Genomic DNA, 21,519 nt, shown 5'->3' with positions numbered 1-21,519 from the left:
TAGGGTTGTAGAGATATTAGTATGCGGTAACCCGAAAGTTGTTCGGAGTCCCGGATGAGATCCCGGACGTCACGAGGAGTTTCGGAATGGTCCGGAGGTGAAGAATTGTATATAGGAAGTCCAGTTTCGGCCAACGGGAAAGTTTCGGGGGTCACCGGTATTGTACCGGGACCACCAGAAGGGTCCCGGGGGTCCACCGGGTGGGGCCACCTATCCCGGAGGGCCACGTGGTCTGAAGATGGAAGGGAACCAGCCCCTGGTGGGCTGGTGCGCCCCCCTTGGGCCTCCCCCTGCGCCTAGGGTTGGAAACCCTAGGGGTGGGGGCGCCCCACTTGACTTGGGGGGGCAAGTTCCCCCCCTAGGCCGCCGCCCCCCTTGAGATTGGATCTCTAGGGGCCGGCGCACCCCCTAGGCCCCCTATATAAATACGGGGAGGGAGGGCAGCCGCACCCTAGTCCCTGGCGCCTCCCTCTCCCCCCGTACCACCTCTCCCTCTCGTTGAGCTTGGCAAAGCCCTGTCGAGATGGCCGCTACTTCCACCACCACGCTGTTGTGCTGCTGGATCTCCATCAACCTCTCCTTCCCCCTTGTTGGATCAAGAAGGAGGAGACGTCTTCCCCAACTGTACGTGTGTTGAACGCGGAGGTGCCGTCCGTTCGGCACTAGGATCTTTGGTGATTTTGATCACGACGAGTACGACTCCCTCAACCCCGTTCTCTTGAACGCTTCCGCTCGTGATCTACAAGGGTATGTAGATGCACTCCTCTCTCTCGTTGCTAGATGACTCCATAGATTGATCTTGGTGAAGCGTAGAAATTTTTTATTTTCTGCAACGTTCCCCAACACACAGATCATCCCATGATGAAAATGGAATTCTCTGGAAGATTCATGAGCCATGCATGAGCAAACGTTGGGCTTGAGCGCCATGGGAAACTAGTTGACAAGTGCTCCTTCCTGCTGCCAGCAGCCACAATAGCGATGGTGTAGATGCTAAGGTACTCGGCAGGGTTGGTCTACCCATCGTACTGAACAAAAAGATCTAAACGGAACTTCCTCGGCCACTTGATGCAGTGTAACTCCATGGTGAACGCGACACAACTTGCACCATAAGGCAAGTCATCCATGTCCTTGTCAGAGCATTCTACGTCTTCAAGGTTTGCAAGCGCATCAGACAGCCGATGAGTTTCTCAGCGTCTGTCGATGCGGGTGAGCACCTTGGCCTTGGTGATCCCTCATAGTCTGGCACTGATCTTGATGGAACCTCGGGATATGTTGGTAGATTGTGAGCTACAAGTCTTTACCGAGAAACGGGAAGTGTTGTGTGCTCCTACTGGTGTTCTACCAAGTGACCAACCTTTTGCTCTGGAAAAGGCCAGCTCTCTTTTTATCTCTCCAGAAGATGTCTCTCTCTACAGCCTGGTCCTCCTTTTATATCTCAAGGGATACCACAATGGCTTTGATGCTAAGGAACTAGCCTGGGTCCAACCAGGTAGGTGAGCATATTAAATGCTTGGGTGAAGTGTCGATGCCTTCTGTCTTCCGGAAACGAATGCATGTCTTGTCACTACCGACCATGGTGACCCCTACGTGGGGCGTGACACGTCTTGGTACAGGTGTGCGTCATGCGGTGGCATGGGTGAGTGATTCACCCCTTGTGTCTTGTCCAATCCCTGGCATGCCTGCTGACCTGCCGCATGGCTCACAGGCCCTGCGAGCGCAAGTCAATCGCACCATGCATAGGTGAGGTGATAGGAGCACTCCAACCTCACTGCCGAGGGAGCACGCCTCAAGCCACCGCCTGCAACACAAACGAAGAACCGCAGCATCCGTCGAGCGGTGCAAGGACCAGAACCACCACGACGGCCTTCGCCCGCACTAGGGGACTACCAACAGATCCAGTCTGACCCGCACCTCGAACCACTCTCTGGCACCAACTCCGTCTAGGCATCATCGCGCGCCTCACACGGATGCAGCCGAGCACCCGCTACCGTCAGGACCCTTCCTAGCAGGGCCTCGCAGCGCCGCCGCCATGGACGGAGTCGGTGCACCACCAACTCCCACCAACCTGCTGCGCCCTACACCAGGCTCCAGTCGACCGCCACCAGCACACTCCCTGTTGCGAGCCCCGCGCACCAAAACACCAAGAGAAGCCGGCAACCTCCCAATCTGCGCCAGATCCGAGTCGTGGGATCCTGTAATCGCCCACAGAACGCTGAAGCCGACCGCCGTCGGAGCACTGGTGCCACCGTGGAGCCATCAGATCGGGGAGGAAGAAAACGTCGCGCGCCGCCGACCCGCGCGCCACTGTGGCGCCATCAGATCGGGAGGAGGAGGAGCCCGCGCCTCGCCGCTGCTAGCACCGTAGCGCCACCTAGCAGGGGAGCCACACCGCCCAGATCGGTCGGCGGCCCAACGCACGCTGCCGCCGAGCCAAGCGCCGCCGCAAGGGCCTGCCGTCCCGCGCCGCCCAGGAGCCTCGCGAGAGGGGAGGAGCCCCGCCGCCGCCGACGCACGCGCGGGCTTTGCCCGGCGGCGTCCCCTAGCGGCGGCGAGGGAGAAGGAAGGCGAGAAAAGGGTGGTGGCGACGGCGAACTAGGATTCCGCACGGGCCGCTTGCAGGAGCGGCACGGGGGCACTCTATTCTTGGATTTTTTTTTTTTTGCAGCGAGTGCTAGTTTCCTTGTAATTGACGTTTTGACTTCTATATAAAGCTACGAAGAAAATCTCGATCCATACACCCCGTGGACACGAAGTGGACGTGCGAACCGGAGCGGGGGGCAGAGAACCCACCCCACTGCTCCCCGATCGCGCGCGCGCGCCACAATCCAAAACCCTCGACGGCGCCCACTCGTCATTAAACGATCGTCCGTCCGCATCACCCACCAATCATCAGCAAGTCACGTCCATTTCCATCCAGCGAGCAAGTCCAAACAACGCCCAGGACCAGCAGGTCCCAATTCGGAAAGGACCCACGCTCCACAGTCCACGGCAACAGTGCCGCGGCATGTTCCGCCCGCGCTACCACACGACCAAAGAACCAAGATTCATGTCGCAGGGTATGTACAAGGGCAGAGATGATTACACCTAAGTACAGCATCGATCGATTGATTAATTACTTGCCACGCCATGATCTACACACATCCTCCACTAATCAACGAATTATTGAGTAACTAATTACTACTAGCATTTGCTGATGCTGTTTGCTAAATTTGCCGATCGAGCTCGCTAGTTACTGAACGCACTGCCTGATCGGTACCAAAACTGAAGATCGGTCTCAGGCGGAGTAGTCCGAGACGGCGAACGAGTCGCCCACAGAGCGCGCGCCGCCCCGGGCCGGCGACAGCATCGGCGCGGCCGCGGCGGAGGGCAGCGTGGTCGCCGGCCGCGGCGGCTTGGCGTCGTCGGCCGCGGCGGGGCGCCGGATCTCCTCGAGCAGCGCCACCACGTCCTTCATCGCGGGCCGGTCGTCCGCGCGGCGGGACACGCAGAGCGCGGCCACGGCCAGCACCTGCCGCATCTCGTGCGCGTCCGCCTCGCCGGCGCTCTCCCTCAGCCGCGCGTCCAGGATCTCGTCGTCGCTCCCGCGCTTGGCCTGCACCCACTGCACCAGGTGCGCCCCGCCCGGCAGCGTCGGGTCCAGCGGGTGCCGCCCCGTCAGCACCTCCAGCAGCACCACCCCGAAGCTGTACACGTCGCTCTTCTCGCTGATCCGCTGCATCGACGCGTACTCTGCACACCCCAAGAACCAAACCAAAAATGTCAGGAAAAACGACGTTCAAAATGTGCTTGTGATTGTACGATCTTGCAAGTGCAACGAGATTCTGGACCTGGCGCCATGTAGCCGTAGGAGCCGGCGATGCGCTGCGGCTTGGACGAGGAGTCGTCGAGCTTGCTCTGCCCGGAGGAGAGGATGCGGGCGAGGCCGAAGTCGGCGAGGTACGGCTCGTAGGCCGGGCCGAGCAGCACGTTCATCGACTTGATGTCCCCGTGCAGGATGGCCGGCACGCAGTCGTGGTGTAGGTACGCCACGGCGTGGGCGACCCCGAGCGCCACGTCGTAGCGCGCGCCCCACTCGGCCGTCGGCGCGCCCTTGGTGCCCCCGACGACGCCGCCGTGGAGGAGGCCGCTCAGGTTACCGTTGGGCAGGTAGCTGTAGAACAGCAGCCGCGTGCTGCTGCCGCCGTTGGCCGCCCAGCCCAGCAGCCGGACGATGTTGCGGTGGCGGATGGACCCCAGCGCGGCGATCTCGCTGCGGAAGGCCAAGCCGGCGCTTGCCTCGTCCGGCGACCACATCTTCTTCACCGCGATGGTGTAGCCGTTCGGGGTGTCCACCCTGTACACCACGCCAGAGCTGCCTGTGCCGATCACGTTCGCGGACGTCAGCCCGCGGAGCACGTCGTCCATGGATATGTCCAGCTTCTGGTACAGCGTCACCTCCCACGTGCCGTGCCCGTCCACCGGGGCGCTGCTGCGGCCGCCGAGGCGCGCGCGGGCGAGCATGTAGGTGGCGGCCACCAGGAACGCCGCGCTGACAACGGCCAGGACGGACATGGCTATCTTGAGCGTCGTCAGGGCGCCGCGCCCGGAGGACTCGTCGGAGCCATCGCTGACGACGAGGTGGCGATTGCCGGCGAGGTCGCTGAGCGGCAACTTCTGGAAGAAGGGGGTGTTCGGGAGCTCGCCAGAGAAGGCGTTGTATGAGATGTTGAGCGTGACGAGGTTCTGCAACGCCGCGAGCGGGTCGAGGCTCCCGGACAGCCCGTTGTGCGACAGGTCGAGGCTGCCGAGCTTGTCAAGGCCGGCGAACTGCGGCGGTATCTCACCGGACAGACGGTTGCAACTGAGGTTAAGCGAAATCTCCAACGACTGGAGCGCCCCGAGCTCCGCGGGGATGCCGCCAGAGAACGCGTTGTCCCCGAGGTCCAGCAGCTGGAGCTTCTCGCATGAACCGAGCTCCGGCGGGATGCCGCCGGTCAGCCGATTCTTCGCCAAGTAAAGCTTCGTCAGCTCCGGCATCGAGGCAACGCTGGACCTCAGCTGCCCAGAAAGCTGGTTATCGGACACGTCAACGAGCTGGAGGCTGCGCGGCAGCGCGGCAGGCAATGCGCCGGACAGAGCATTGGAGTGCAGGTCGAGGAACTCGAGGCTGGCGCACCCGGAAATGGCCGCCGGCACCGGGCCGACGAGGTGGTTCTCGCTCATGTCGAGGAAATTGAGGTTCTTCAGGTTGCCGATCTCGGGGGGTATCGTGCCCGACAGCCGGTTGCCGTTGAGCCGAAGCCGGTAGAGGTTGGTGCAGTTGCCGATGTCGGGCGGCACGACGCCGGAGAGCTCGTTGCTCAGCAGCAGCAGCTTCGTCAAGTTCTGCAGCCCGAATAGCTCCTTCGGGATCGGCCCGGTGAGGTTGTTGTAGGAGAGGTCCACCGACTGGAGGCTCGCGCACTCGGCGAGGCTCGCCGGCACGCCGCCAGTGAGGCCGTTTTTCCACGCGTAGAACAGCGTGAGGTTCCCGAGCTTCGGGAAGTCGAGGCGGATCTCCCCGGAGAGCGCGTTGTTGTCGAGCTCGATATCCGTCAGCGAGGTGCAGTTGGAGAGCTCCGGCGGGATGACGCCGGTGAGCCGGTTCGTGCTCAGCTGCAGCTGCTGGAGGTTCGGCAGCCGGCCCAAGGTTGCCGGAATGCTGCCGGAGAGAGAATTCAGCGAGAGGTCGATAAGGGTGAGCTCCTCGCACTGGCCGAGCTCCGGCGGGATCGCGCCCACGAGCTGGTTCTGCCAGAGCAGCAGCGACTGCAGCTTCCGGAGCCGGCCAAGCTGCGGCGGTATCGCGCCCGAAAGAGAATTCTGGTAGAGGTAGAGGCTGGTGAGCTCGGTGCAGTTGCCGATGGACTCCGGGATGCCGCCGGAGAGCATTGTGGTGTAGATGGCAATGGTCTGGATCTTCTTGAGCTGGCCGATCGTCTCCGGGAGGCTGCCGGACATGCCGGTCTCGGCGAGGCCGATCATGGTGAGGTCGGCGCAGCCGCCGATCTCCTTTGGCAGCGGGCCCTTGAGCGCCTGGTTCCCGCCGGCGCGGATGACCTGCAGCTTCTTGAGCCTCCCGATGCTCGCCGGGATGGTGCCGCTGAGCTCGTTGTCGTAGAGCGTGACATGCGTGAGGCTGGCGAGGTCGCCGAGGTCGTCGGGGATGGCGCCGCACAGGGAATTGGAGTTGAGCGCGAGCGTCTCGAGCTTGGCGAGCCGGCAGAGCTCGGGCGGGATCGCGCCCGTGAGCTGGTTCTTGCTGAGGTCGAGCGTGACGAGCTCGCCGTACCCGCCGATCTCCGGCGGGATCGGGCCGGTGAGGTTCGTGCCGGAGAGCACCAGCGTGGTGAGCGACGGCGCGAGCGGCAGCAGGTTCGCGGGGAGCGGGCCACGCAGGTCGACGCCGGTGACGCTCAGCGACGTGACGGCGCCGCGCGCGTCGCACGACACGCCGAGCCACCGGCACGGGGAAGCGTCCGACGCCCTCCACGAGTCGAGCGCGCCGCCCGTCGGCCGCAGCGACCGCCGCCAGTCCAGCAGCGCGCGGCCCTGCTCATTGACGCACCGGCACGGGGCGACCAGCAGCGCGGCGCAGGCGAGCGATACAAGCAGCGCGAGGGCGCAGGAGCGCGGCGGCATTGGCGCCCGGTGACCGACGAGGCGAGGCAAGGCGGACGGACGGACGGACGGACGGACGGATGGTTTGGGGATGGCGATGGGGATGTGGCGTGGCGCCTCCTATTGCTGTCGTTGGGATTGTAGAGGAGGAGACCGCCCCATGGTCATGATTAGTTTATACTCCTAGACAAGAAGGGGATTAGAGATCTGGATCCAAATGAGCACAGATTAAGTAGCTAATCCCGTTTGTTTTTATCACCAAATGAAAAGATTTTGGCTTCTGCAGTGCAGTGGTGTGCAGTGAGTGGTGGGAACATGGGAGGAAGGTGGCGGTGGCGCTGCCATCATCTGCACCGCACACATATGTTTAAGCCAACTTGGTGTACTTATTATTACTGCCGCGATGCCATGACAGTGCCCCTAATCTAATCTGACTTGTTAATGGCTCCCGAGGTGAAAAAACATCTGCTCCTTCTCGTGCTCTGTGAAAACACCAGGCTCCTAATTCCCTCGGTAATCCAACTCTTCTTCTATCCGTTTGTGATTTGTGGGGCATTTGTGCAGTGTCAGGCTCACTCAGGTAAACCTGCTTCCTTTGTACTACCCCTGCACTTATGCAGAGGTTGACAGTGGCTGTTACCGTTGTTTACTGTTCTTTTTAGCATGTGCAGGACGCATGACCCTTTCTTTGCGGGTTAACCTTCTTGTAGATGTTTCTGAATGTCTGAACCCTGAACCGCTTGCTTTGCGGCTGCCTCTTTGCATGATGTGCAAGTGTTCTTCTGTAGATCTGCTACTTTGCACTTTACAGTGGCGGTAAAATAACTGCAGCAGTAACTTTTTTTAAACTTGAACTGGATTTCGTGTCTGATTACTGTACCTCTCATTTTCCCAACAGTACAAACGTACTGTTTACAGGTGAAACATAATTCCTTTTGCTGGTCAATTCAACGATTTTAGTTCTGAACCTCTGAAGCACCCATTCATGCTCCCATCATCAGGTGGTATGTGTCTATGTTTACCTGCACCACTTCTGTCATATTTATCTGCGGCTTTGACTGCTGGCAGATCCGCTCAAGTTGCTGTCTACAGTAGTTGGCAGGAGTAACTGTAAATATGTTCATGTCTCTTTCTTTCTGTCCTCTGAAGCAGCCCATTGTCTTTCTTTTATGTATCAATATAGTTTTTGTGTTTATAAGTTGTCAAACCTTTGGTGATGCAGTTCTACTCACAACCCAAATGAAAACTGTTCCCTTTCTTCTTTTGAAATGGATGAAAGAAACTATTCCCTTCTCACATGCACAAGAACTTATTTTTGTGCAGGATTAGTCACGAGACTTAAACCCCAAGTACGGAAAGTAGTCTGTAATCCATTTTCAGATAATGTGTGTGATCATTGCGCGAGTTCAAAAACTTCACATTGCTCCTTCTCCAGACGTACTCTGGAAATGAGAAAGCATGTTCATCTCACATGCCCAAGCCATGAAACATAACAGTAATTAGAGGATACAAGAACTGTCAAATCTTAAGTACTTCTTGTGAGCTCATGATGGGCATTAGTGATAGGCTTGTGGGGTTAAAGAAGGAGTAAGACATAGGAGGGAATCTTAGGGCGCACATGGCAGTAAAGGGGTGAAGGTTAGCACTACGCACCTAGAAAAACTAAGCAACTTACCCATGTGAATAGATGGCTAACCGCTGGAAAGTAACCGAAAAGATCAGATGCAATCTGGTTAAAAACTAATTTCCTTGGGCAAGAACATGTACATGTCTTTGAGTGCAAGGGACAATGAGGAATAAGATATTATTAAGATAAAAACTTGTTGAATTTTAAACCACCCAATTGTAATTAGTAGTTTAATCGGCCTATTGATCTGGACTTAGCATCCTCGCCACGGCTGGTAGATCCCTACAGCGTTTGCGTGGTTAACATTTTGAATGTCGAATTTTGAACTTTTTTCTAAAGCTCTGCTTTCCACCTTGTGTGCATGGTGGATTCACTTATTTCAGAATGGCTCCTACTTTCACTTTGTGGCTTGAATTATTTCAACCAAAATGCAACAAGTTCAGTTGTAATTGTGTTGATTCACACCAAGTGCTCAGAGATCTGGTCAGAAACAAATAGTTTTTGAGATGCAAAACTTGAATTGCAGTAAGCAACTACTCCTACCTAATCATTGTACTAACAAGCTTGATGTGAGGTCAAGTCAACTAAGCTAGATTAACTTTGTACTAGTAGCAATGTAAGAATATAAACAGCGAAGTAATCCGCACTAATCGACCGTCAATTGCGCCCAACCAGAGGTTAGAATGCGGTCACATGGGTGATGGATGTCTTACCATAGAGAAATCAAAGCAGGAGGGGACATGTTAGGTGCCACACATGGTTGATCATGTCATGGCCAATATGGTGGTGGATGGTAACATCAGAGGAATACATATGAGCAGCGTTTGGATTCAGATCTCATCGAGGACGATGCCATGACAAGATGAAGGCACGGAGCACATGGTTAAGTTTCAAGCAGGCCTGTGGATCGGTCGATCCATCGATCGCAGGGTTAATTAAGATTAAAACCTGTACTAGAGATGTGATGCAGTTCTTTCACAGCTAATTCTTCCGTTAGTTCTCTGACACTAGGACTTTTCCCAGGCCTGCCAAGATCTGATCCAGCGCCCTCTGTTTCCACCAATAAAAGATCGCCGTCCTCAATTTTTTTTTTACAAAATCACATGAACTTTACGCGGATAGATCCGGCTTGAAAAATGCCTCTCGGCGCACCGTCAAAAGGTAATTAAAGTTAATGGCCGGCTTAGAACATTCCGTCACACAAAGGTCGAGGCGGTTAAACAATGCTGCTGCTGCTGCTGCTGTTCTTTTGCTTCTCACATTCAGTCACTTCCTGCTTGCAACTTGCAAGCAGTAGGCAGTGCTTAAGCGATGCTAGTAGAACCTGACATTAATTTTAGGCATCTATCTATATAGCTAGTGAGTCGTTCAAAGCAACTGTAAGGTGCACATAGCTGTCGGGGTCACATTCTCCAAAATCACAACAGTAGAAACATTGGTGCACAGGGATGAACTCTCTGTTGTCTCACATTTGTCACTCCTTTTAGGCGCCTACCCAGATTTCTAGGGCTACCATGCTAGATAGCAACTCAAATTGCCAGCGGCAAATCTACAGTGAGTGCTGAAGAACAACTGTGAAACTTCAGTGTGAAATTTAGTACTGCCAAGAAGGGTGAATTCTGTCAGGTAAAAACATTTTAACATGCTGCAGTAGCTAAAGATGGGAGCAGAATGGAGTTAACTTGCATGAGGTTCTGTCACTGAGTTACTAGCTACTTCCTGCAGTCTGTGGCGCCTATGGTGTGCTAGCCTGAGCAAAGCAGCTGGAAGCAAACTGATGAATTTGGGGCATCTGCCTGCCTCGCTGAGCCTATCTGCTACTATTATGATCATAGCCTGTCATGATTTCCTAGCTTCTCCCAAATACCCAAATATATCTGGCCAACAACACGGCAAGAACATAGACTCGAACAGGCAAAACATGTAGGAGTAACTACTCATAGATTTGATCAAGTTTGCATATGCTTCATGGAACTTGGATGAACTGCTTTTGGATATTCCTGGAACTGGATTAGGCTAGACATAATAGCCACTTGATTTCCATGGGCATATACATATATTCATATATCAGATTCATACAGTGCAGCTACGCACCCGGAACATCCTCTTTGTCTACACGCTGACTCATCGGAAAGGCGGGCTGCTTTCCCACACATTTCTCTTGTCCGTATAGCACAATGCACGCCCATGCATTTCGTGATATCAGCAAAAAACCGAGATATGCACCGCCGCTTTGCCCACACCTCCACCTGGGTACGTAGGGTGGTTCAGGCGGCACCACCCCATGTTTGGTGTGGTTTGCCCGGGGGAAACGTCGCAGACGGGTCGATTTGTCGTGCACTTTGGGAGCCCGTCCGTCCGTATCCATCACCTCTCTCCCCTGGCCCCTCTCCATGTTTTGCATCGGAAGCGTGGAGCCACTTTATTCTTGTGTGTGTGTGCGTGTGTGTGATCTGCTCCTACTTGCTACTTAGTCTGTTCTGTTCCTCTGTTCTGGGGTCATTTTCAGTGTCCCCTAAGCGCAAAGCCTAGTGGTTGGGGATGGCGTCGCTCCCCTTAATTTCAGGATTTTGCTCTCCTGATACACACATACACGTACATGGCCTTTATCTTTTTGTCTCTAGGCCTGCATTTATCTATGTGCTGAAAAGGGCCCCATGATTTTGTTAGTGCTTACTTGATGTTAGGTCATGCGTTATCATAATGGTTTCTGATGATTTGCTTAGGTAAGATGCATGGATTCCCAGAAATAAACAAAGCGCGCATGAGCGCACGAATTCGGCAAAGCGTGTGCGAAAGAAAATGGGTGGACTTTGAGATTAAGCGTGCGTGTGCGTATGGGTGAGTGGCTGTCTGGCGGCAATAATGTTTTAAATCGCCAACCTTGGATGTGTGCCGTATAGTTTATTCTACTAATCCAGTTTTGCATTTTTAGACAGGGTGTACTGATTCTTTTTTCAGTCAATGTATTCTATTCTGTTGATTCTACTATTTTAGGCTACATATATGCTTGTTGTTCCAAATAAGTTTACTTAGGCTACATGCCTTCAAAAGAAGAGTTAAATGCATACATGGGATGTTCCTAATACTTTGGGGGGGTGTCAAGCTAGTCCTAAATATACAAAAGCATATATATGGGCCCTAAATGACGGCCCATAATTAATTCACCGGGTACTATCCAATCCAGCTCACCTCTAATCGGAGTGCGTGGCACTTTGACCATCGCCACGTCGACACGGGCTTTGGGGATTTACCGTCATTGGTAATTGTGGAATTTTGCAATGAGGCCCTATTTAAGTGGTTTTCTCTGTCTCCCCTTTCAATGTCGCTCTCCTCTTCCGCCACCACCCTATTCCCTGACATGTATGTGAGCTCATTCACTTGCTTGTAGTTGGCACTACAACCTTAAGTAACATGGCCGCCGGCTTCTATCATCGCTACTATTGTTGTGTGTGGGATGCATGTGCTTCCAATGCAGAACTGTCATGCATATCATCTCATGTTGAACATTGGCCAGGTGTTCTAGGAATGAATGCCCTAATCATTGGGCAAGGCTCAAAATTGCCGAAAGAGACGGGCATCCTACATTGCATATGGTATATATGTCTATTTCATTGAATAGATCATTGTGGTCCATATATAGTGTATAATACTTGAACTTTCGTGCCACCACAGTCAGGTACGATTAGCAACATCATAGTCCCCAGTGAACTAGACATGGTTAAGAGTACATGTAGACATGAACTCTCTGGCATATGCCATGTTCATGTCAAAACCAGATTTTTTTTTCGATAAAAAACATTTCATTCAATTGATATATCGAGGTGATACAACAACACTGAAGAATGCCCAGCCTCTGCATAGCGTGATGCACACAGCCAACATGTCCAACAAGTCTGAAAATAAATATCATTTTGCAGCAAAAGTAAATCAGTCCAGCCTAGGATGGGGCAACTCCTATCCGGAGATTACACCGCCATCCATGTTGGGAGAAAACCTCCCTGACTGTATGCTCCAGCCGTGTAGACGCCATCATAAAAAGAACTTTGTCCTCCGGCCTCTGCAGGATAGACCACGTACGGAGCCATCGCATACACGCAAGGATAACCCGCACAGGAGATGAAACCCATTTATTGTTAAAAATCACATCATTTCTGATAAGCCACAGTGCCCAACATAAGGCAGCCGCTCCCACGAGTAGATGTGCAGAAAGTTGTTTATCGATACCCCGCAACCAATTGCCGAACATGTTACACGCACTAAGTGGGGGATATAGATTTGAAGCTACTTGAACTATGGCCCGGACTACACGAGTAAACTTACACTCAAAAAATAAGTGTTCGATGGACTCGTCATGTTGGCAAAAGACACATGTCTTGCTACCTTGCCAGTTGCGTCGTGCCAAGTTATCTCTAGTTAAGATGACCCCTCTGTTTAGAAACCAGAGGAATATCTTCACTCTTAGGGGAATTTTGAGCTTCCACAATTTCTTGTTATCAACCGGTACATCAGTGTGAATTGCATCATACAAGGATTTGACTGAAAAGGTACCATTCTGATGCAAATTTCATCGAAACTTGTCTGGTTCGCCTGACAGCTGAATGGCCTCCAGACAATTGAGTAATTCATTCCATACTACCAGACGAGGCCAATAAGGTCCCTACAGAAAGAAATATGTCAAAACCAGAATAAAACCCCAGGATGAATCTTCAGTGAGAACGGCTCCTCAAATGGTCCTATTAGTGAAAATAGCCATTTGATCACTAAACAAGGGCAACACTAAGAAATAACCATAATAGGAACCCTAAATCCTAAATTGGCTTGCACGGGAGAAATGTGTGCTTAAATCAAAGAAATCTCAGAATGTAGCCAACATCTCTATGTCCAAACCAAGCTACAAATCTACGAGTATAAGAATAATACAATAATACAGGCTATAGTGCACGGGAAAAGGCTGAGTGTGGGTCACATTGATTATTGTATTGTGGAGGAAGATCGTCCCATTGCCTACATTCGACGATAAAGGGTTTCCCCCGCTTTAGATTATAAAGCAACCATTCGATACAACCAGCTCGCTGGGGCCGTAGCACAAACACGCCCAAAGGAAAAAGAAAAGAGAAAAAAAGAAAGAGAAACAAATGCTGACAACGGCGGATCAACGAAACGAAGATGGTCGGCAACCGCTGCATCATCCGGAGAAGTACCACCACACTCCTAGCACTCTGAAGCGTCGCGTACCAAGCAACACCTACAAAGAGTGTGACGATGACGCCACTGTTGCCCGAACTAGTCCTAGGGTTTCCCCCGGTACGCGGAGGGCAGTGGGGAAGGGTGTATCTGACGCCGCCCTTCAGGAAGGCCCGGCGGCGCCCGCAGGCATCGGAGCCGGACGAGCCGCCAGGTATTTCTCCCGACCCAAGCCCCCCCCCCCACACCACCACCACCCCGGGCGATCCAAAGTGCACCGCCCAGCTCGCCGCCCACCATCATGTGCCATCACGGTCACCGAACCAACTTCGCCGTCTCACTGAGGCCACCGACACGAGACCTGGAGGACGGAAGAAGAGATAATGGGCTCGGGGGCATCCGCAACACAGCCGACGGGAGGGGACTTCCTCCACTACCGCCGCGGAGCCGATCGGACGCACGGACAAGGGGCCTACCAAGCGCCAAGGCCCAGTCGGACCCAAAAGGGTCCGAATAGCCCCTGCCGTCACGCTGCAACTTGCCGCCCGACGAAGCCACCATCACCGCAGACCACCGCCTCCTCGCCACAATCACCAGGGAGCAGTGCCGCCGTCCCGCTCCAACCCAGATGGAGCCCGAAAGGGCCCAAATCTGGGTCGCGCGGGTGCCGCCAGCCACCAGCACTACCACGCCGACCCACGACCAACGTCCACACCGCCGCATCAAGGGCCCCGAGGCCCGCGGAAACCCCGCCGCCGAGCCACAATGCCCCCAGCCGAGCAGCACCGCCACCATCGGGAGGCCCCCGCGCCCCCCATTGACGGTATTGCACCGTTCGCTCTCTCGCCCCCCCCCCCCTCCCCCGGCTACGGGTGAACCCCCAAATCTCCCCTCTCTCTCCTCCGGCCCCCGTCCTTCTCCCCTCCCGTCGCCACCGGCTTGGTCCGCCGGGCCCTGCTCGTGCGGCGCTGGTGGCAGCGGGTCGTTCTTTCCCCATTGCCTATATTACTAGAGCTATCTTAACGGAGAGCCCCACCGAGCGACTGGTCGCCTACTTGCCACCATCCAACCTGCTCCTCACTGGAGTCGCATGCATCCCTACAGCTGCATGCCTAGATGACTGCACGGTGGGGAAAAGAGGAGTTGGTCCATGAATGAGGCAGGGGAGGAGGGAGGGGTGGGGGCTGCAAATTTATCCTGCATTCGATCATGCCTTATGGTAACTATCATGATGTGGAATTGGTCAAAACTCAAAATGGCACATGAACCCATTGTTGAATTAGATAGGGCCTCACTTATTGCCATTTAAGACCGAGATGACGAATTTTTATAATTGTATAAAGTTTGGAGTTCAGTGATGTTCGATTCTTAATGTAATTTTTATGACGTTTGAGGTATTTTGAACTCCTAATGAACTTTGATAATAGATCCGGATCATTTTTGAAAAAAAGAAGAAGGCATTTTCAAGATAGTATTATGACCTCCCATGCATCTCACTCCTCGTCAAATCCTTCCAAAATTCCTACAAACGGGCCCATAGCCGCCCCTCTCGAACTAACGCAACAACCTCTTCATCGCCTTTGACACATAAAACAGGCAGCACCCTCCTCTCTGCTCACTGATTGTGCCTGCGTTTGTATCCCTACAAGGCAAAGGCTGCATGCGTGCATGCTTGCATGCCTGCACCACGCCAGCGCCACACCGCACAATTCCTGACCATGCATGCCTGCACTCGATGACACCCGCATGCATGGCATCCGCATGCACGTCCGCCTCACCTCTCCGCAGCGCTTTCTTGAAATGAAGAAACGCGGCAGAGCAGCGGCGTGGCGCCATGCCGTGCTACTCGCCGTGCTTGCTGCAAAGGAAGACGAAAGGTTCCAGGCCGTCTGGCAGCGGCAACCTGGGACCTCTGCCGACGAGGCAGGAACTGATATCGGTAGACTGGTCATGTCATGTCACCAGGCCATTCATCGTATAGACAGTAGGCTTGGCGTCATGCACAGCGGGTCAGCGCGGTGGACATCACGGTACGCATCTGCCGGTTTCTGAGCAGATGGAGATGAATGACGATCGATCGAGGAACAACGGCAACGCGGCGTCTTTTTCGAAACTCAAACAAGTGTTGAAAGCAATCGGGACGATACATTTTTTTCTTTCTTTCTTGAGGAACACCGATTACAACATAGATGCACACGCACTTACACAGCGCCTGCTGAAGATCAGCATGCTTCTTTTTTGTTGTTGACAGAATGAGTTGGGAAATCACAACCGTAATGCTCCTATTTATGATGCCATTGTGCCATTACGAGCTGCTATTTTTTCCTTTGGCAAGTCCGCGCCATGGCGGTTGTTGTCAGGAAGTGGAACTGTCAGCACTCGAAGCCCAAGCAGCAAGCACCCCTGCGAAATGCGAATATGGCCGGCGCTGCCGAATCAGGTTGTCCACATTGACGAATCGAATCTGGAGCTGGGCTTCCTCTTCCGCTTGGGCCTTGATGGGCCGGCCTCGCTCTCCTCTCCTTTTCTCTGCTGCAAAACAAAAGGATGCTGTTCTAAGACAAAGGATACAGAAGATGATCTACAGCCTTGCAATATGACATGATTTTATTGCGGTCAAAAAAAAACATGACATGATTTTACTATTCAAATCATTCTAAAACCAAGGATGCCCCTGCTCTTTTGCTGACCTAAACACGGAGTATGGTGCAGTGTTTCAACTTGTGTGTGTGTGTGTGTGTGTGTGTGTGTGTGTTTAATTTCGATGCTTCCAAGATGAATCAGAATATCTACTTCAAACTTCTGCCAGTGCTATGGATAAATGAATTGTATCTAAACTGAACTGCACATGTAGCGAAGCTGCAAAAGTGAATACCATCATACTGATATACCCTAGCAGCAAGTCATTAACTTTCCTTGTTCAGGGAAAATGGGGCTATATAAGGAACATGTAACATGAACAGGGAGGCTACTGGAGTAACGGTAAGTTAGGCCTTCACAAACCTTTGCGTGGTCTGCCGCTAGGGTCATCTTCTTTTTCTCACCACAGGCCGCGTCAGCTGCCTGCGCTATGACCTAGAAATAACATGTCAGCTTTGTCAAATTCACAACATCACAGAGACAAGAGCAAAATGATTCTGCTGAAAGAAGAACGTACCGCCCATGGAGCATCCAAACCCTCAAGATGAGATTTCAGCATGTTCGCCACCCGCCTCTGCTCCACCCAATTAAGCCGTCGGAGGGGGCTATCCTGCTGCATTCACATCAGACACTTCTAAAAATCCTCACTCCAAAATCGTAAGGAAATGTTGATCCGATATATTAAAATCTTGGTAGCTTTCAGTTCGACGCGGAAGGATGAAGTTTACCTGATCTGGCGGGGCAGGCAAGTTCAGACTGATGGCTACGCCCATCATACGTGCCAGTTCCTGCCAACAAGGGTTATTACAGTGTGTCACACTCAACATCTTCAACAGTAATGAAATTAACATAGATAGGTTAACAAGGGAAGTGAAGCTATTATACATGCATCCTTTGCTGAATCCCATGGCCGGCTCTCCACAGCTCCTCAACCTCAGAGCGTTCGTGTTCCCACGCCTCCCACTTCTTCAATCTCCAACCCTCTTTTCGCCTTGGCGTGCGCACGATGCCGGCCTTCTTGTATGCATCCAACCGCACAAGTGACTTCACATACATATAGGATTGCATATGCCCGATCCAGCGGGGGCTGAAATCTAACAGTTTTGCCAACTTGGTTACGTCAATCGTAAATTTCTGGCTAGTCAATTGATGGCAGTATATGTCATCGTTACCACTATGCATGGCAATCTTATCCCCGTAGATGAAATGCGGTCTTAGAATTTCAAGTGCTGATAACTCAATACTATGCTTCTGGATCCAGCTTTGCTTCACCTTGTTGTCAAGTGTCCAAACATGCAGCCTCCGTGCAAGCCCGGAATCTCTTCTGGCTTGAACAGCAGCCACAGACACCTTGGAATCTATCTCCGTGATCCGATATAGCGGATTACCAAATGCAGGATCCGCAAAATCAACTTTGGGCAACCGTATTAATTTCTGACGTTCATCTCCGAGATCAAAGCATACGACGGCCCGTCGCCAGCTGCTTTCTTCGTCTTTGGTTAGCCAGTACATTGCTCCGTCAGCATTGACGACCCCAGTTTGTTTCACACAGAACAAGCTCAGAGCTTGTTCAGTTCTGACGTCCCTCCACTTCTCACCGCCCAGCGTGTAAACTTGAATGACACTGAAGGAACCACCGACGTGGTGGCGCTCCTCGCCCGGAAGAAAGTGCATGATCTTGTATTCATTTGTGGCTGGGCTGAAACCAAAGCTGTAGAACAAATGGTGATCAACCCTCGAGTGAAGCTTCACGGGTTTGGCGAGGTGCATACATTCACCGGTGGCAAGGTTGGCTATCTTGATGGTTGATTTATCCGAGTACAAGCAAACAAGGCCATTGCACGAAGCGCACAAGAAATCATCAGGCTCAATCACGGGCACATCCCGTGTCGACGGCGACCAGGCCTCATCAAAGAGGACTGCTTCGCTAGGGAAGGACTTGCCTGAAGCCCGGCCTCGTTGAAAAAATAAAAGGGGGCGAGGCCGCGCACGCCTGAGGTGTGCCATGGTGAACTGCCGATCCTGGATAATGCCATCCCACTGCTTGCAGACAACACGGCACCGCAGCAGATTGCTCACTGGAAGCCTCACAAGTATCAGTTCGATGATATCTTGCGGCAATCTGGCCACTCGTTTCTTCTTTGTTGGCTGCATCGCCATGGCTTCCATCGAAGCCACAGCAAGAGATCTACGAGATCCTTGGGCAATCAACAATTTCAGGGACTGGCAAGCCAAACGAACTCAGAAACTGAATAAACTCTGCAGAAAATACATGAAAGCAAGGTCATTCAGCGCAATTTTTAGACATCATGGGATCAAAACAGGAGCTGAAGAAATCGCTATGCTCTGAACATTATCCCTCTTTATATGACTATGCCCAAGAGGTTCATCAAGCAATCCATAATCTTTGAATCTAATCTAATTATATACAAAAAAAATAAAATACTCCCTCCATCTGAAAAACCTTGTCCCAAGGTTGTCTCTCAAATGGATGTATCTAGCACCAAGTTAGCGCTAGATACATCTATTTGACACCTCCACTATTTCGTACTCGCCTGAATTTCATACTATAGATCCCGACGGATTGAACGTTTTTCCATTGCAGGTTGCAACCCTAACGATCGATTTGTATTCCCTACGGGATCAAGCAGGCGCGTGATGTGGAAGAAGCGCGGTTGCAGAAAACGTAGAGGAAGGGAAAACGAGATCCGGAGTTAGGGGAGGGGAGACTCACGGGCGAATTCAGATGAACTCCTCCGCCGGCGCCTTGGCCCCCGCAAGATGAGAAATAAATGATGAGATCACGCCGCCGTTTCATCGAGAGGGAGCGCGGTATTTAACCGCCTGTGGGCCGGACACGGCTCACAGAATTCCGTCTCTGGCCCGGTGGTGAAGTGGCCAGGTTCGGAACGGACACGCCTTCAATCCCCAACCCCTTTGTGGCACCTATAGCGTTGGTCATATTGTTATTTGTCTCTAAAATAAACCGCTTCCCACGGTTTTTTCGTGGCGGTTTCCTGTGGGTCTTTTCAGGACGTTTTTTTTCTTTTTTTTTCTTTTTATACTTCGTTTAAATTATTTTATCCGTGAACTTTTATTTCAAATTCCCAGAAAAATAATTCCTGAACCTTTTTAAAATTCATGAACTTTTCTCAAATCCATGACCACTTTTTGAATGTGCGGATATTTTCCAACCCATTATATATTTTTTTAATTCATGAACTTTTTAAAAATCCATAAACAATTTTCCAGATCCAAATACGGGGAGGTCAAGAGTCAAGACAACCAAGGATACTTGCAGCATGAACCATTCATGCCCGTCTTATACACTACATGTCTATAAAACCCATGTGACATGGGGTATTTGGAGGAACATGTATTTTAGACGATGTTACAGTTGAATAAACACTATCTGCGGTGAGGCCTCGCGTGATCTTCAGGATCCTGGCTAAAAGGTACACCAATAGGGTGACCCTTCTCGCGGACTCCGTCACCCACCCCAACCAATCCGCCTTCATACAAGGCCGGTTTATTTTGGATGGGGTGTTGGTCTTCCACGAAGTCCTGCATGAAGTCCGGTCCAAAAACCACCGCGCGGTGTTCCTTAAGCTAGACTTTCACAAGGCATACGACATTGTCCACTGGCCCTTCCTTCGGGAAGTTTTGCTTCGGAAGGGCTTCGACGACCGCTGGGTGACCCGTGTTATGCAACTTGTCACCTGCGGTAGGACGGCGGTCAACATCAACGGTGAGATAGGCCCCTACTTCCCCACCCTATGTGGGGTGCGCCAGGGTGACCCGTTCTCCCTGTTCCTTTTCAACATGGTTGTCGATGCCCTTGCGGTCATCCTTGATAAGGCCAAAGCCTGCGGCGATATCCGGGGCGTTGTCCCCCACCTAGTGGACAGAGGAGGGGTTTCCCTCCTCCAATATGCGGACGACACCATAGTCATGGTGGAGGGCTCCGTGTCCGACATCGCCAACCTGAAGTTCCTCCTCCTGTGCTTCCAACAGATGTCGGGTCTCACCTTCAACTTCGACAAGAGCGAAATGATGGTCCTTGGCTACCCCCCGGACGAAGCTTTGTCCATTGCGGACCGGCTGAATTGCCGCTTGGGCTCCTTCCCCACGACTTACTTGGGGGTGCCCATTAGTGACTCCAGACTCACCGTCGCGGATCTTTGCCCGACAGTGACTAGGATGCAGCACAGGGTTGAACCCTGGAGGGGTCGCTGGCTGTCGAAAGCTGCCAGGGTGATCCTAATCAACTCCTCGCTTGCCAGCCTTCTCTGGTTTCTCATGAGCTTCTACAACCTTCATGAGACCCTCCATCAGGAGGTGGCCAAATACCAGTCGAGGTTCTTCTGGGTGGGCGAGGGCGACAGGCAGAAGTACCATATGGTGAGCTGGCCCGGCATCTGCAAACCCAAAGACCAGGGTGGCCTTGGGATCCTGTCATCCCGACGCATGAACATTGCCCTCCTGACCCAATGGTTGTGGCGTATTGCCAATGTGGAGGGAGGCCTCTGGCTCACCATCATCCGTAATAAGTACCTCTGTGGCCAACCTCTGGCCTTTTGCCAACGTACGGGTGGATCCCAGTTCTGGCAGTCCGTGATCCAGCTTCTGCCCGTACTACGCATCGGCACATCCATCTTGGTTGGCTCCGGGGCCTCGACCTTGTTCTGGTTCGACCGCTGGCTAGGGGACTCCCCCCTGGCTGCGCGATTCCCAGATCTATTTGACTTAGGGCATCTCGCCTTTCGGCGCCCCTTTGGCCCCATTGAGGTGGCCGCCTGGGACTCCCTCCTCCAAGACATCGCACTTATGCCGATGAATGTCGTGGAGGACCGGGATGTTCTTTCCTGGCGCCTCGAGCCCTCTGGCCGTTTCTCCACGAAGTCCCTATACGGCGCCATAGCTCCCTCGACGGCCCCGGAACTGTTTAGCCTGATCTGGGACATCCGACTTCCGCTGAAGATCAGGATCTTCCTGTGGCAATGGATCCATGGACGTGTCCCCTCTGGGGTTGAAGTCCTCAAGCGTAATGCCCGGGTGATGGGATGTGCCCCATCTGTGGCACGATTGAGGATGCTAACCACATCTTTTTCTCGTGCCACTCAGCCCAGTTCCTTTGGGCCTGCTTCCGCGAAACGGTTGGGGGACAGTGGTGTAATACCAACTTACCCGACCTGCTTGCCAAGCTTAACGCTTCCCCTACTCGCTACCGCCATATTAGATGGCTGTGCGTTGGGGTTCTCGCCTGGACGCTTCGGAACATTCGCAATAAGCTTGTTATTCAGAAGGTACCCCTCCGACGTGCGATTGACGCAATCTTCAAACTGTGTGGTTACCTGCAGCTTTGGCGCCCGCTTAGCCGCCCCCAGGACCGGGACGTCATCACCACCCACTAGTAGAAAACAGGG

General features: G+C 52.9%; 2 protein-coding genes across 6 annotated transcripts; both read right to left on the bottom strand.

Moving 5' to 3' along the window:
* Positions 1-3,109: 3,109 nt before the first annotated feature.
* On the bottom strand, positions 3,110-7,204 carry LOC123112321 (leucine-rich repeat receptor-like serine/threonine-protein kinase RGI4). Its single transcript, XM_044533281.1, has 2 exons — positions 3,828-7,204; positions 3,110-3,729 (listed from the first exon to the last, which is right to left on the bottom strand). The coding sequence occupies exons 1-2, from the start codon at positions 6,658-6,660 to the stop codon at positions 3,275-3,277; spliced, it is 3,288 nt and encodes a 1,095-aa protein (XP_044389216.1). The 5' UTR covers positions 6,661-7,204; the 3' UTR covers positions 3,110-3,274.
* An 8,374-nt stretch (positions 7,205-15,578) lies between these two features.
* LOC123116342 (putative F-box only protein 9) lies at positions 15,579-18,959 on the bottom strand. 5 transcript variants are annotated; one of them, XM_044537309.1, is made up of 7 exons: positions 18,828-18,959; positions 17,266-18,352; positions 16,979-17,187; positions 16,822-16,881; positions 16,611-16,706; positions 16,457-16,528; positions 15,579-15,985 (listed from the first exon to the last, which is right to left on the bottom strand). In XM_044537309.1, the coding sequence occupies exons 2-7, from the start codon at positions 18,260-18,262 to the stop codon at positions 15,890-15,892; spliced, it is 1,530 nt and encodes a 509-aa protein (XP_044393244.1). In that variant the 5' UTR covers positions 18,263-18,352; positions 18,828-18,959; the 3' UTR covers positions 15,579-15,889. The 5 variants fall into 5 exon arrangements, with proteins under 5 accessions (XP_044393244.1, XP_044393240.1, XP_044393241.1 ...); XM_044537305.1 differs by having other exon boundaries at positions 16,979-18,352; XM_044537306.1 differs by having other exon boundaries at positions 15,579-15,982; positions 16,979-18,352.
* Between the last annotated feature and the right edge of the window lie 2,560 nt (positions 18,960-21,519).

Source organism: Triticum aestivum, chromosome 5B (assembly GCF_018294505.1).
Source record: "Triticum aestivum cultivar Chinese Spring chromosome 5B, IWGSC CS RefSeq v2.1, whole genome shotgun sequence".
Classification (NCBI taxonomy): domain Eukaryota; kingdom Viridiplantae; phylum Streptophyta; class Magnoliopsida; order Poales; family Poaceae; genus Triticum; species Triticum aestivum.
Note: the sequence above shows the minus strand (reverse complement) of the source record. Positions and strands in the feature narration are given on the sequence as shown.

What these genes read in the sequence shown, in the direction of transcription:
- LOC123112321 (XM_044533281.1), bottom strand. Translation starts at nt 6,660, where the DNA reads ATGCCGCCGCGCTCCTGCGCCCTCGCGCTGCTTGTATCGCTCGCCTGC. An exon ending in CTACGGCTACATGGCGCCAG is followed by an intron (nt 3,730 to 3,827) that starts GTCCAGAATCTC and finishes TGGGGTGTGCAG; the next exon opens with AGTACGCGTCGATGCAGCGG.
- LOC123116342 (XM_044537305.1), bottom strand. Translation starts at nt 18,262, where the DNA reads ATGGAAGCCATGGCGATGCAGCCAACAAAGAAGAAACGAGTGGCCAGA. An exon ending in GGATTCAGCAAAGGATGCAT is followed by an intron (nt 16,882 to 16,978) that starts GTATAATAGCTT and finishes CCTTGTTGGCAG; the next exon opens with GAACTGGCACGTATGATGGG. An exon ending in GTTTGGATGCTCCATGGGCG is followed by an intron (nt 16,529 to 16,610) that starts GTACGTTCTTCT and finishes TGTTATTTCTAG; the next exon opens with GTCATAGCGCAGGCAGCTGA.